Raw genomic sequence first — 13966 nt, forward strand, 5'->3', positions numbered from 1 at the left:
ATGAAGGGAGATGTCGGACAGGGCAAGATATGACAAAATACCCATTTATAAACTATCAAGGGCTCATGTGGGGGGGGAGCGGGGAGGGAGGGGTAAAATGAGGACCTAATGTCGGGGGTTTAAATGGAGAGAAAATGTTTTGAGAAATGATGTACAAATGCACTTTACATAATTGATGTGTGTATGGATTGGGATAACAGTTGTATGAGCCCCTAATAAAATGTTAAAAAAGAAGAAAAAAAAAGAAAAAGAAGATACATCCATACTTACCTGTGTTTACACAACATTCCCTGCTGACTCAGGTCCAACGCATAATGACGCATCTGCTAGAAAAGAGCCGTGCGCAGAAGCTGAGGCAGGACCAGGCCAAGAGGGTGGTGTAGGCAGAAGTACCATGCCACCCCCTACAACAAAGACGTGTGAAGCCACAGGAAAGGGGCCCTGCGCATCAGAGGGCAGGCTGTAGAGAGGCTGAGGAGATGGATACGTTTGCCGGTGCCCGGCTTGAGCCCAGGTACACTCAGAGTTCCCAAATGAGGGACGTGGAAGGGCAACTCCACGGAATTGACAGCAGGGGAGGCAGATCCTATGTCGTGAAATCTGGAGTGAAAGAAAGGGAGCAGGCCTGGAGGCGGAACTAAAACGGAAACTATGGGAAGGGGGAGGCCAGAGCAGGGACAGAGCCAGGGACCAGGCACTGGACGTTTCACCAGCCACAGCAGCAGCAGCAGCAGCTCCTGACCATCTGGACAGGAAAGACTTACTGAGTAGTAAAACCATCGCCAGCCTCTCTGCAGCTGTCTGTACCGCAAGGGTGATCGGACTGAGCTCTCATCACCTGATGAGCGTCTACAGCCTGTGGGTCGCGGCCCTTTTGGGCATCGCACGACCCTTGCACAGGGGCCGCCCAATTCATCACAGTAGCAAAAGGACAGTGATGAAGTAGCAACGAAAATAATGTTATGGTTGGGGGTCACCACCACATGAGGAGCTGCATGAAGGATCGCAGCACTAGGAAGGTTGAGAACCGCTGCTCTACAGGATCACTCCTGCATCCACACCAGGCAAGCCCACTGGGCCCTCCTCATTTGGTGCCTGCTGGCGTGCTCGCATGACGTCATCTGGCCACCAGTGGCGTGATCCTGAGCCTCTCATCCAGCAACCAGTGTGTGCTCTTGCCCCTGTGCCTGCACTCAGACTGCCCAGTGGTGACGGCACCCATCACAACCCGCAGGCTGCCCGCAGACGCACCGAAGCTCTAAGAACCACCCCCATTCTCCTACTGGAGCACCAATTTCTGTTTTGGGCACAGAGGACCCATCCTGTCCCTGTAGGTAGGTAGCCACGAAGACATCTGCCCTGCTCGCCCTAAACATAACCAGGGACGTAGTGGTCTATAGAAGGAAAACTGTAACACATTACTGCAAGAAGCTAAAAAGCCCCAAGTCACTGCCATCAAGTTGACCTCAACTCATAGCAACCCTGTAGGACAGGATAGAACTGCCCCTGTGGGTTTCTGTCCGTCTTTAAGGGAGTAGCAAGCCCCATCTTTCTCCCAAGAAACTGAAAGAGACCCGTGTCAATAGAAGATCCCTTGCGTTTCGTGGATTGGAAGACTGATTGTGAACGTTTCAATCTTAGCTAAAGCATTCCATAGGTATAACTCCATCCCAACCCAAATTCCCAGTAGTGTTCTGTATTTATTTACTTATTTTTATCACTTTATTGGGGGCTTGTACAACTCATCACAATTCAGACATCCATCCATTGCGTCACGCACATTTGTACATTTGTTGCCATCGTCATTCTCTAAACATCTGCTTTCTCCTTGAGGCCCTGGTATCAGCTCCTCATTTCCCCCCTCCCCCCTTCCCCTCCCTCATGAACCCATGATAATTTATAAATTATTATTATTTTGTCATATCTTACACTGTCTGATGTCTCCCTTCACCCACTTCTCTGTTGTCCATCCCCCAGGGAGGAGGTTATATGTAGGTCCTTGTAATCAGTTCCCCTTTTCTCCTCCACCTCCCCCTCCCCCCCTTGTATCACTACTCTCATGAGTGATCCTGAAGGGATCATCTGTCCTGGATTCCCTGTGTTTCCAGTTCCTATCTGTACCAGTGTACATCCTCTTGTCTAGCCAGATTTGTAAGGTATAATTGGAATCATGATAGTGGTGGGGGGGAGGAAGCATTTAGGAACTAGAGGAAAGTTGTATGTTTCATCGTTGCTACACTGCACCCTGACTGGCTCGTCTCCTTTCTGAAACCCTTCTGTAAGGGGATGTCCATTTGCCTACAGATGGGTCTTGGGTCTCCACTCTGCACTCCCCCTCATTCACAATAATTTGATTTTTTGTTCTTTGATGCCTGATACCTGATCCCATCGACACCTCGTGATCACACAGGCTGGTGTGCTTCTTCCATGTGGGCTTTCTTGCTTCTGACCTCACTGGCCGCTTGATTACCTTCAAGTCTTTAAGACCCCAGACACTATGTCTTTTGATAGCTGGGCACCATCAGCTTTCTTTACCAGATTTGCTTAAGCACCTGCTTTGTCTTCAGTGATCTTGTCAGGAAGGTGAGCATCATGGAATGCCAGTTTAATAGAACAAAGTGTCCTTGCATTGAGGGAGTACTTGAATGGAAGCCTAATGTCCATCTGCTACCTTAATACTAAATCTATAAATATATGCACGTAGATCTATTTCCCCATCCTCATATATTAATATATTTACATATGTACATGCCTTTATTTAGACCTCTATAAATACTCTGCCTCCTAATTCCTTCCTCTATTTCCTTTTACCTTCCTCCTGTCCCACTATCATGCTCAGCCTTCATTTGGGTTTCAGTAATTCCTCTCGATTACATTGCCTTTGATCAAGCCCTACCAAGCCTCTTATATCCTCCCTGCCACTGATTTTGGATCACTTGTTGTTCTCTTCTCCCTGGGTTGGTTAACACCACTTCCCTTCGCCCACCTCCCCTTCTCCCATGTCCCCCTGGAACCGTGGGTTCCACTGTTTACTCCTCCAGATTGTTTTTCCAGCCTCTTTTCTAGATAGACCTGTGGAAATAATAACATGCACAAAAAAAGACAGAGCAAAACAAAGCAACAAAATAAAACAAAACAACAACAAAACCAATGACAAAACAAACAAACAAACCCAAAAAAAACGCAAGCCTGTAAATAGTCCAAGGACTCCTTGTTGGCCTTTAGGAGTGTTTTCCAGTCAAGTCTGATGGGGTGCCTAGCCCTGGCCCCAAAGACTATTTTTGGTACTCCCTCAGGACTTCCTTGCTCTGCTCCCCTTGCTGTTCTGTTGCATGCCCTTAGTGTTTTGCCTCGGTGTGGTGGGGTCAGATCGGGTGCGATTCCCCACTGTGTCTCCATTGTTGTCCCTTGTAGGGCTATGGGAGTTCTGTATTTAAATGAAAGAATGACTCACCCACTTTCTATGGAAAGGAGAGAGGTTGATCATAGCTAAAGCCATCTTGAAGTAGGAAGCCTTCCACGTTCCAGTCTCAAAACCTACTAAGCCTCCACAGTAATTAATGTAGCCTGTTAATGGCACAACGCCAGGCACATAGACAATGGAATAGAATCCACAACCCAGAATTGAATCCATTTATTAGGCAGCTGGTCTTCCACAAAGGGTGGAAGTGTGTTCTATGGACTAGAGACAGCCTCTCTCCCACCTGGTGATGGCAAACCTGCTTATCTGTCAGCAAAATGGCGAAACAGAATCCAGGCCTCACACCACACACAAGCTCCAAGTGGCTCAAAGACCTACCTGTTGCTTGACAACAGCAGAGGGACAAAACCGTGTCACCTGGTTTTCGACAGCAACAGACAATCCAGGGAGCCCTTTGAGGGCGCAGTGGCACCGTGGGTGACACCATGGGTTAAGCGTTGGTCTGCTCACTGGCAGGCTGGAGGTTCGAGCCCATCAAGTATCGAGAAAGATAAGACAGTCAGCCTTCCTCTGTAAAATACACAGAACCGTTTCACTCTGCCCTCCATAGTCAGACTCAACTTAGCCGCCGTGGATGTTAGACTATCAAACACAACTACCGCCGAAGTATAAGCAACAGCAGACAAATCAGATAACTTAGACCCCATTAAAATGAAATGTTTATGCTCATCAGAAGATTTTTTACCTCCAAATTAAACAAACAAACAAGCAAACAGACTGGGGAATACTCTTGGGAATGACCTATCCGATAAGGAGCTTATCTCTAAACTGTGTAGAAGCATTCAACAATAAAAAGACAGATCTTCCAACCAGAGTGGACAGAGGACACAGACGCCAGAGAGGACATTCAGGCGGCTCCGTGTCGTCATCAGCTGAGAGAACATTGGGAAGGCCCAGTTCTGAGTCTTCCACATGATCAGTTGTAGACCGGACCTTTGGAGTCTGAAGGGTTTCCATTGGCCGATTTTCCAAATTGGATAGCCAGCTCTTTCTCCCGAGTCCGTCCAAGTCCGGAAGCACCACTGACACCCTTGAGCATCGTAGCCACACACCGGCCTCCAGGCACAGGCGGGCACTGGCGGCGCATGGGCGCCTGGCCAGAAATTGAACCTCGGTTTCCTGCTTGGAAAGCAAGAATCGTCCCGAGGTATGGGTTGTTCGAAGAGCTGTAAGAGCCCGCAGTAAAATGATATTTTAATAAAAAATTTAAATACATAGCTTAAAAAAAAAACACGTGCTGAACATGCACTGCCCCAGAGAGCAGCACACAAGTGGACACCTTTGCGTCCAGAGCATCTGTCAGGTTCCGTGTCCAGAATCAGTAGTGATTATTCCTGCATGGTGATCAGGGTGGATCCTGCTCTGTAATTTTATCTTCTCCCTCTAGAATTGTGCTTTTTAAATATTTTTCTTTGCCGTGAGTATGTAGGGGGAGAGAGAGGAGGCTTTCTACTCCCACCAAGAGGGACAGTCTCAGAATCCCACAGGGGCAGCTCTACCCTGTCCCATACGGTCGCTCGGAGTCAGACTCCATGGTAGTGAGTTCATTTTTTTAAAATATCAGCAGCTATTACTTCCGTGAGTCAGAAACATTTGGAAGATTTTCAGTTACCTAACTTCGAACTTCCCATAGCGTTCTCTTAAAAGCAACCCTAGGGAAGTCGTCTTTCTTGGGCCGGAACAGCATTCTAGCAGATGCGGTAGGTAGCTCAAGCAAGCCAACGTGGCCCTTTCTGTGCCGAGTGCAAGAGAGCTCAGCCGGCCCACTCTCACCCGCTCTCCCTTCCCGCTGGGTGGTGGGTGCCTCCAGGGCAGAGCTGCCTGCCCGATGCGTGAGTGGGGTGGGGCCTGCACCCTCCCGCTGCTCTTTCCGTCCCTTCAGAAGCTGAGCCTGGTCCAGGTGACCAGCTGGAAAGGGCTCTGTCTGCAAGACCAGCCTCGTCTTCTTGGCTCGGATCCTTCTTCCTGGAATCATTCCTTCATCGTGGTTAGAGACGCGTGGGTTTGCAGAGCATGTGGATGGTAACAGAAAGGGTGAGGAAGCCCACCCGTCTCCCTCTCTCCGCTCCCGCTGGCATCACCCCCAGGGCTCATTGAGTTATTGGAACGCTTCCTCGCCCATGTCGGGATGTGAATCGTCGAGGTGATAGTTGGATGATTTTATGACAATGGGAATTTTTAAAAACATTTTATTAGGGGCTCATACAACTGTTATCGCAATCCATACACACATCAATCGTGTAAAGCGCATTTGTACATCATTCTCAAAACATTTTCTCTCCACTTAAACCCCCGTCATTAGGTCCTCATTTTTCCCCTCCCTCCCCGCTCCCCCCTCCCTCATGAGCCCTTGATAGTTTATAAATTGGTATTTTGTCATATCTTGCCCTGTCCGATGTCTCCCTTCACCCACTCCTCGGTTGTCTGTCCCCCAGGGAGGAGGTCACATATAGTTCCTTGTAATCGGTTCCCTCTTTCCTACCCACTCTCCCTCTACCCTCCCTGTTTCGCCACTCACACCACTGGTCCTGTAGGGCTCATCCGCCCTGGATTCCCTGTATTTTCAGTTCCTATCTGTACCAGTGTACCTCCTCTGGTCTAGCCAGACTTGCAAGGTAGAATTCGTATCATGGTAGTGGAAGCGGGGAGGAAACATTTAGGAACTAGAGGAAAGTTGTATTTCTCATCGTTGTTACATCGCACCCTGACTGGCTCGTCTCCTCCCCGAGACCCCTCTGCAAGGGGCTCTCCAGTGGCCTACTAATGGGCTTTGGATCTCCACTCCGCACTCCCCCCATCATTCACTATGGTAAGATATTTTGTTCTGATGATGTCTTACACCTGATCCCTTCGGACAGTGGGAATGTTTATGAAAGTGTAGGGGTGGAAGTCCAACCTGTCAATCGGGTCATAGCCTGATAATGTCACCTTGAGGGTGTGACCTTTGAAGCAGAAACGTGGAACTTCCCTCTGAGACTCTGCCTTCCTGCCTCCTGGGATGCTGCCTCCAGGGTTGGCCTCAGTGGGCCCTGTAGGCTGCCCGCCACGTTTCCACCAATCTGTGATCTCCCTGCTTCCCGGTTCACCTTTTTGCATCGTTTGCTCGCAGCCACCTGAGTCTGAAGGAGGCCCAGGCTAATGCCAGACCCAGGGGCGGGGGTGCCTTCTTGATATAAAACCACTGCTTGGGGTGATGCCCTTTCTCCTACATAAATGAGTGTCACGGAATTTGTTTCTCTAGACAACCTGGCCGGACACAGTTCGCCTTAGACTGAGGCTTGTGTGGGTGGGAAGGCAGGCGGGCTTGCCCTGCTCTGCCCTACCGTCTTTCTTCAGCCCTGTGCTGGTGAAACCATCCTCAGTCTGCTGACCCGGCTTTGTTGCTCCAGATCCCTACGTATCCACAGCAGTTGTCCCGTAAAGTAAGCTCACTCATGTTCTCTGCTACCATCGCTGGCCATCCAGCATGTCTTAGGTGGTGACTCGCTGTGATAAAGGGCCCGTGACCCCCTTGCTTCCTGAGCGCAGCAGCGATAGGATCTGGGGAAGTTTCGAGGACGTGGAACACAGGGAGCTTTCTCTTGCCCAGATACAGCCACCCTCTGAGCTCAGAACAGAGCAGACAGATGTCAAAATGGCACGTGTATGTGTGTCCATGTTCACTTGTTCTCTTAAACAGACCATTGACAGGCTGGATGGACAGAGTGCTCAACACGACAGGCTCAAACAGAACATTTGGGGGGATGGAGCAGGGCCGGGCAGTGTTGGTTGCGGTGAGTTCGACCACCCAAGCTGCCTGCTTTCAGGTTTTCAGTGCTTCCTGAAGTGCTGCACTCGAGCCCCCAGTCCTGTTGGCCTCAATAAGCTTCCCTGAAGGTAGGAGCCCTGGGGGGGCCGTGGCTACTCGCTGGGTTTCAAACGGCAAGGCCAGCAGCTCTGAACCACCGGAAACTCTGGGAGAAGGAGGGGCTTCCTGGTCCCACGCAGAGCTACAGTCCCCCACATGCACGACAGGTAGTCCTGCCTGCCCTTTAGCATCGCCAGGAGTCGGAATCGGCTCCATGGCCGTGAGTAGTTTTGTTTTATAGACAAGGGATACCCTTCCTTCATTTTGCTGACAGCATACGCAAGTGGAGTGAGCTCAACGAGCTTGCCCACGATGGGCTGCCAGTAAAATGCCAAAGCCGTGCTTCTGTTTGCCCCCAAAGAAACGGTGATTGTGATAACTTATACCCGGGCGTCTGCCACGTTCGCTGGTCTCCTGTGGAAGTGCTGTGGCGTGAGCTACAGCCTATCGCGTGCCTCCATCACCACTGTTTTTTCCACCGGTGGTGCATCCCCTCAAACAGAAACTCAGGAGCCATCCACCAACAACGCCCCCCGCCCGCAGCCGCTAGGAACCATGCACAAACTTGCTGTACGCATTTGCGGATTTTTCCTGTCATCGTGCCCTATTTGCCCATTTGTGTCTGAATTACTTCAATCGGAATAATGTTTGCTTCATCTTCACCCAATGCCATGGGCTGTATCTAGAATTCATTTCCCTGTAGGGATGAACATTCCGTTCTAGGGATGTGCCCCATTTTGTGGATCAATCCATCCAACGGGAGCACAATGACCTGTTCTTGAATTCCAGTTCTTCTCAACGCTATCCATAATTTCTTTTCCCCCCTCTTTTCTGTTTTTTTCCCTAACAGTTTTATTGGCACGTAGTTTACATATCATACAATTGAATAGTTCAATCACATCAAGGGGAGCTGCATAATCACTGCCACATCTGTGTTTGAGTCTTACTCACCCCCCCACCCCTTGGTCACATTGCCTTCAAACTGAGCTGTCCAATCACTGTCAGTTCTAACTGCTCCCTGCCCCCTCCCTCCTTCACCATTCACTCCAGTAACCTCCTTCCCTCCCCAGCGCCCATCCCACCCAGCATTCCCCACAACACCTTGTATCGGTTATTATCATTACACATCCACTCCTCCTGTGCTTCACAGCTGGGAAACCCAACAGAAAACAGTGAAAAACAAATTGCACTAAGGTGGTAAGGATATGATCACATGGGTATAAAGACAAAAATACAACTGATGCCTAAGAGGGAGAAGACCCCCATCAGCATTCAAACAACCAGGGAGGCAATGTCTGTCATGGGACAACTAAGAGATACTTGCCCCAGGACTAATCCAGGTCATGTCTATAGGGCGGTCAACTGTCCAAGTACCAAGTTCGATCCTAAATCATCAAGATTACAATGCTCTCTGCCTGATAGTAAGGCTGTTTGGGACGCTTGCCTTTGGCTAGAGTAGATCTGCCAATGGTTTGGTCAGACGAGATCCTCTGCAGATAGGTTTTGGCCTCCACTGCCCTCTACAGCCTTCTCCAAATTGGGTGTTCATAATTGTAGCTCTGATACTTTTCTCTTCACCATATCCGAGTTGTCACCTTTGGATCACACAAGCTGGTGTGCTTCTTCTGTGTGGACTTACTTAGTTGACTCCTCACTTAGATGACTGCTTGTTTAAATACAAGCTTTTAAGGTCCCAGACACTATACTGTTTGCTAGCCGGGCACCATCTGCTTTCTTCACCACACTTTGCTGTAGCCCCTGTCTCCAATGATCACTTCATAAAGTGGAGTATTGAGCAGTGCCATGATGTAAGAACTAATTGTTCTTAAGTTGGAGCTAGGATTTAGTGTGAGCCCAGAACCCATTCCTGGAACTATGTTTTTTTTTCTTTCAATTTGCTGTAACTTGGGAATTAATACATATGTCATATCATTCCATAATTCAATCACGTCCAACATAATTGTAGAATTGCTTCCATAATCAGTCTCCAAACATACTTTTCCTTCCTAGACATCTTGATGTCATTTCCTTCTTATCTCCATGAGTTGACTTTTGTGTGCTGGTTTCCTCTTCTGAATTTTTGATAAAAGTTTTAAGTTGAATTTATTTCATGGAGGCAGGCACTCCTCAGAAGAAAGGTGGGGCTTTCTACACCTGGAAAGAGCTATAGTCTCAGAAACTCACCAGGGCAGGTCCACCCTGTCCTGCAGGGGGTTTGTTTTGGGTTTTTAAGTTTATATCATATATACTTCTGAAGTTACAATATCTGAAAGCTGCACTAAGTCCCATGATTCATCAAGGATATAAAATGGCATTCAAATGACGGCATTTCAGAATATAGACAAGACTTTGGCTCAGGCGAGCCTCAGTTGTACTGGAATAGATGGATTAACCTGGCATGGTGTTTTGCAGCCCACGGCCCCATGCATCCAGGAGTTCCTTACCCTCCTGGCTGTGTGCCACACGGTGGTTCCTGAGAAGGATGGAGATGAGATTATCTACCAGGCCTCCTCTCCAGGTGAGCATCCCCTCAGGTAAGCCGTGCTGTCCCTTCTCGGGAGATGTGCGTGTTTGCCCCTATTGATGGAAGGTGTGCTGGTGTGGCCTGCCTCAGAAAGACTCCACTGGCCTCATACCTTGTGCAGGTGATGGGGACAGGTGTTAGGACCACAGAGAGCAGGTAGATGCTGTCTCGTTGGTGACAGGAAGAGAAACAGGTCCTCTTGCTTCTCCCAAGAGAAACCGGAGAGATACAGGAGGCTCTGAAGGAGAGACAGAGCTGTTAAAATTTTTTTTTTATTGTTGCTGAACCCAACACCTCATGGGTGTCCTCACTGTAGGATAGAAACATTCATTTGTCTTGGTGTCTGGGTGCCTTAGCCTCCTCTGAGGTGTGAACCATTGTCTTGCTCAGAGAAGACAATGAGTCCCAAATGAAGGAGACCACTGAGTAGGCTAATTAGCTAGGACTTGACCCCAATCAGAGTTGGCAGGAATGTCATTCAGCTTTGTCCTGATGAATGAGCTTCAAGTTGGAGTCATCCCTTTGGCCAGCAGCGCCCATTCACAACATCTGCGAAGAGTTGGTGCCTTCCTGGGACGGCGCTTTCAGAGAAGACCACGCCTCTCTCATGGGTGTGAGCTTGTTACGTCTTACTGGGGACCTGCAGCATTCGTTCCATCATGATGCTTCGTTAGTCTGTGACTCATCAAACTCGTTATTTATTTAAGTCAGCAGTTCCTGTGTTTTCAGTCAACGCGCACGCAGCAGGTCAGGTTTTCATTTAACAATAGCTGTACAGCTTGTTCGATGACCCTCGCGACGTTTATGTTCAATCCCAAAGAGAGCAGAAGATCATAAATGGGGGAACTCAGAGCAGACTCAAAGGGAAAACACATGGCAAGATGTTAAATTTTAACCCAGCTAAATGTGGGGTTAGTGGTGATGCATCGGACTGCTAAGCACACTGTTGGAAACCACCAGCCGCTCAGCGGGAGATTGGCGGGACGTTCTCCTCCATAAAGAGGTGCAATCCCAGAATCCCACAGGAACAGCTCTCCCCTGTCCCACAGGGCTCCTATGAGCTGGCAGCGATTGGGTGGCAGGGAGTTTATTCTGCAGCAATTCACTTTCTGATGTACTCTGTCTGTGGACAGGGCTCTTCACGTCCCTGGTTCATGGCCCAGGGGTCTTCCATGGAAGCTTGTTCCAGTGGAATGTCTGCAGATGGATTTTTGGGTGCTCATGGCCTTCCCATTGCTCATCAGATTTTTTTTTACTGACAGACGAAGCTGCTCTGGTGAAAGGAGCTAAGAAGCTGGGCTTCGTCTTCACAGCCAGGACGCCCTACTCGGTCATCATAGAAGCGGTAAGTGGCGTACCCGGACCGTCGGTACACTGCAGCCTTGCCTGTTCCTTCGAAGAGTATGGGCAGGAGTGTGCCTGTTTGTAAATGTAAGGAGCCCTGCTGGCAAGGTAGGTTAAGTATTGGACTACTAACCACTAAAGAGAGATGGAGAACCCTAAGCAGTAGTTAGTTCTATTTTGTGTGTTGGCCTGAACCCCATGGGTATTGTAAATGTAACTCACTTTCTGCTGTTTCCGAGAGCTGTTGCACGACGAGAGTGCTGTCTGATTGCGCTCACTTTTCTGTCTTATTGTTGCTTTTGCTCTTCAGGGATTTATGTTATTTTTGGCTCTGCAGAGATTTTTCTCAAAGATAACTGTGTTAGTCCGGGTTGATGAGAGAAACAAATTCAGACACTCGCATGTGTATAAGAAAGAGCTTTATATAAAAGAGCAATTGTATATTGAGGAAACATCCCAGCCCAGTCCAGATCAAGTCCATTAGTCTGATATTAGCCCTATGTCCAATACCAGTCTATAAATTCCTCTTTAGACTCACGCAACATATGCAATGTGGCTGAATCCAAGAAGATCACAGGCCAGTGGGTGGAAAGTCTTGTGGATCCAGTGGTGGTGGAAGCATCTCAGCACTGGCGTGGGTTTCTACGTGGCTCCTCCAGCTCCAGGGCACTGGCTCCATCAGGGTAGCTCCATGTGGCTTGTCATCAGGACTGTGAAGCAAAGAGAGTTGTGTCCCTCCTCCAGGGAGGAAGACAGGAATTCCCAGGATCCTCCGGAGAAAGCCACGCCCGCACAGAGGCATGATTGGCTATGACCTGATTGACAGGTTAGACTCCACCCCTTCACAAGTTGACAGGAGATTGTGTAACTGCTATAATAACTCACTACGAGTCTTTGAGACATGCGTGGGAAGTTGTTTGTAGCTAAGTATGTGGCAAGCTCGCTCTTCAACAGTTCTGGGGGAAAATAATTTGTGGCTCATTTGTGTCTGAAGCCAGAGCCTGCAACTTCAGCACATAGAGTGTGTGAACGATGATGCCCTTAGCTTTGTGGGTTCCAATCTCGTCAACTGTAAACAAGTTAGAATGTCAGGTCTCTTCTAAGGAGCACTAGTGGCATAGCAGTTACCATCTCAGCTGCTAACTGAAAGGTCAGTGGTTTGAATCCATCAGCTGCTCAGAGAGACAAAGACGAGGCAGTCTGTTTATGTAAAAGTCACAGCTGTGGAAACCAGATGGGAAAGTTCTACGCTGTCCTGTAGGATCACCACGAGTCAGAGCGGACTTGATGGTTTCCTTAATTAACTACGTAGAGTTTTGACTTTCTGTTATTTCAGAAGTCAAACCAAACCAAACTCAACACCATCGAGTCGATGCTGATTCAGAGTGAATCCTACAGGCCAGGGAAGACCTGCCCCTGTGGGTTTCTGAGGCTGTAACTCTTCATGGGAGTAGAAAGCCTCATCTTTCTCCTGAGGAGCGGTTGGTGGTTTTGAACTGCTCACTGTGAGGTTAGCAGTCCAGTGTGTAACCACTAAGCCACGAGGGCGTCTTCAGAAGTCAAGAGGTTTATTTAGTTTATGAGTTGGTTCTTTCCTATTTTTAATGCATCTCCTTCCCTAGAGGCTTAAAAAAGAAAAAAAATACTGCCTCTCAAGTCAGTTTTGATGTATAGTGAGCTCAGAGAGGGTTTCCGAGGCTCTGTGAAGTTTTTCAAGCGCAGACAATCTCGTCTTTCTCCCATGGAGTTGCAACCACGACCTTCTGGTGGACGGCACAATGCAGCTGATAGGGCGTACAAGTCATGGCGAAGGACCCTTGCGTTGAACCATGGAGAAGAAGGACGATACGGTCTCAAAGCCTGGCTCTCCTGCAGGTGGTCACCTGTCCCTCATCCCCGGGCTGACCGGGGCCCCTCCGAAGTCATGCTTTCCTGCGCTGATCTCCAATCCCAGCTTTTGGAAGGACTCCTGCCTCAGAGACCCTGGGGGGTACAGGTGGGCGACACATTCGGCTGCTCACTCAGAGGTCGGAGGTCCAAGTTCACCCTGAGTCGCCTGGTGATCTTCAGTCTTGTCAGCACGGCAGGTCCCGTGGGGGCGCTGCTCTGCCGTGACACACATGGGTCCCCACGAGCTGGAGTCTGCTTGATGTCAACTGGAGAGCCGGTTCCGACTCATCACGGCCCCCCAAGCACAACAGGAGAAACCGCCCAGTCCTGCGCTTGAGCCCGGTGTTGCTGCCCCTTCTTCGAAATCCTTTCAACCTCCTTAACTCATTTACAATTTGCTCCCAACTATATAATAACTTGCCACTGTTTCAGTATGATGGAGCCCTGGTGGTGTAGTGGTTACGCTTTGGGCTTGCATCTGCAAGGTGAGCAGTTCGAAACCACCGGCTGCTTTGCAGGAGAAAGACGTGGCGTTTGATTCCTCTGAAGAGTCGCAGCCTTGGAAGCTCACAGGGCGTTGCTTGAGTCCCAGCGGACGCGATGGCAGTGAGCTCGGATCTTGGAGGTTGGGTTCCAAGCTCGCTCGCTCGTCGCTGCTCCTCTGCCTTGTGCGCAAAACCAAATGTGTCCATTTCCTGCCATGTTCAGCGTCTTATGGAGAATAGAGTTCCGATTATACTTATTTTTTATTTATTTCAGTGAATAGAGGTGTGTGAGACCGGGTTGACTAGAGAAATCCAGAGACACTCAAGGGTGTAAAAGAGAGCTTGATATAAAAGAGAAGTTGTCTGTTAAGAACACATCCCAGGCCAGTCCAGAT

General features: G+C 49.1%; 1 protein-coding gene across 1 annotated transcript in view; it reads left to right on the forward strand.

The window, feature by feature from the left end:
* Nucleotides 1-13966, forward strand: part of ATP8A2 (ATPase phospholipid transporting 8A2) — a 616683-nt gene that overhangs the window by 180622 nt on the left and 422095 nt on the right. The window contains exons 16-17 of the mRNA XM_045293987.1: nt 9741-9846; nt 11115-11197. Coding sequence (XP_045149922.1) covers nt 9741-9846; nt 11115-11197 — 189 coding nt within the window. The remainder of the gene's footprint in view (nt 1-9740; nt 9847-11114; nt 11198-13966) is intronic.

Source organism: Echinops telfairi, unplaced genomic scaffold, assembly GCF_000313985.2.
Source record: "Echinops telfairi isolate 266 unplaced genomic scaffold, ASM31398v2 ScPeMD7_2565;HRSCAF=3150, whole genome shotgun sequence".
Taxonomy (NCBI): Eukaryota; Metazoa; Chordata; class Mammalia; order Afrosoricida; family Tenrecidae; genus Echinops; species Echinops telfairi.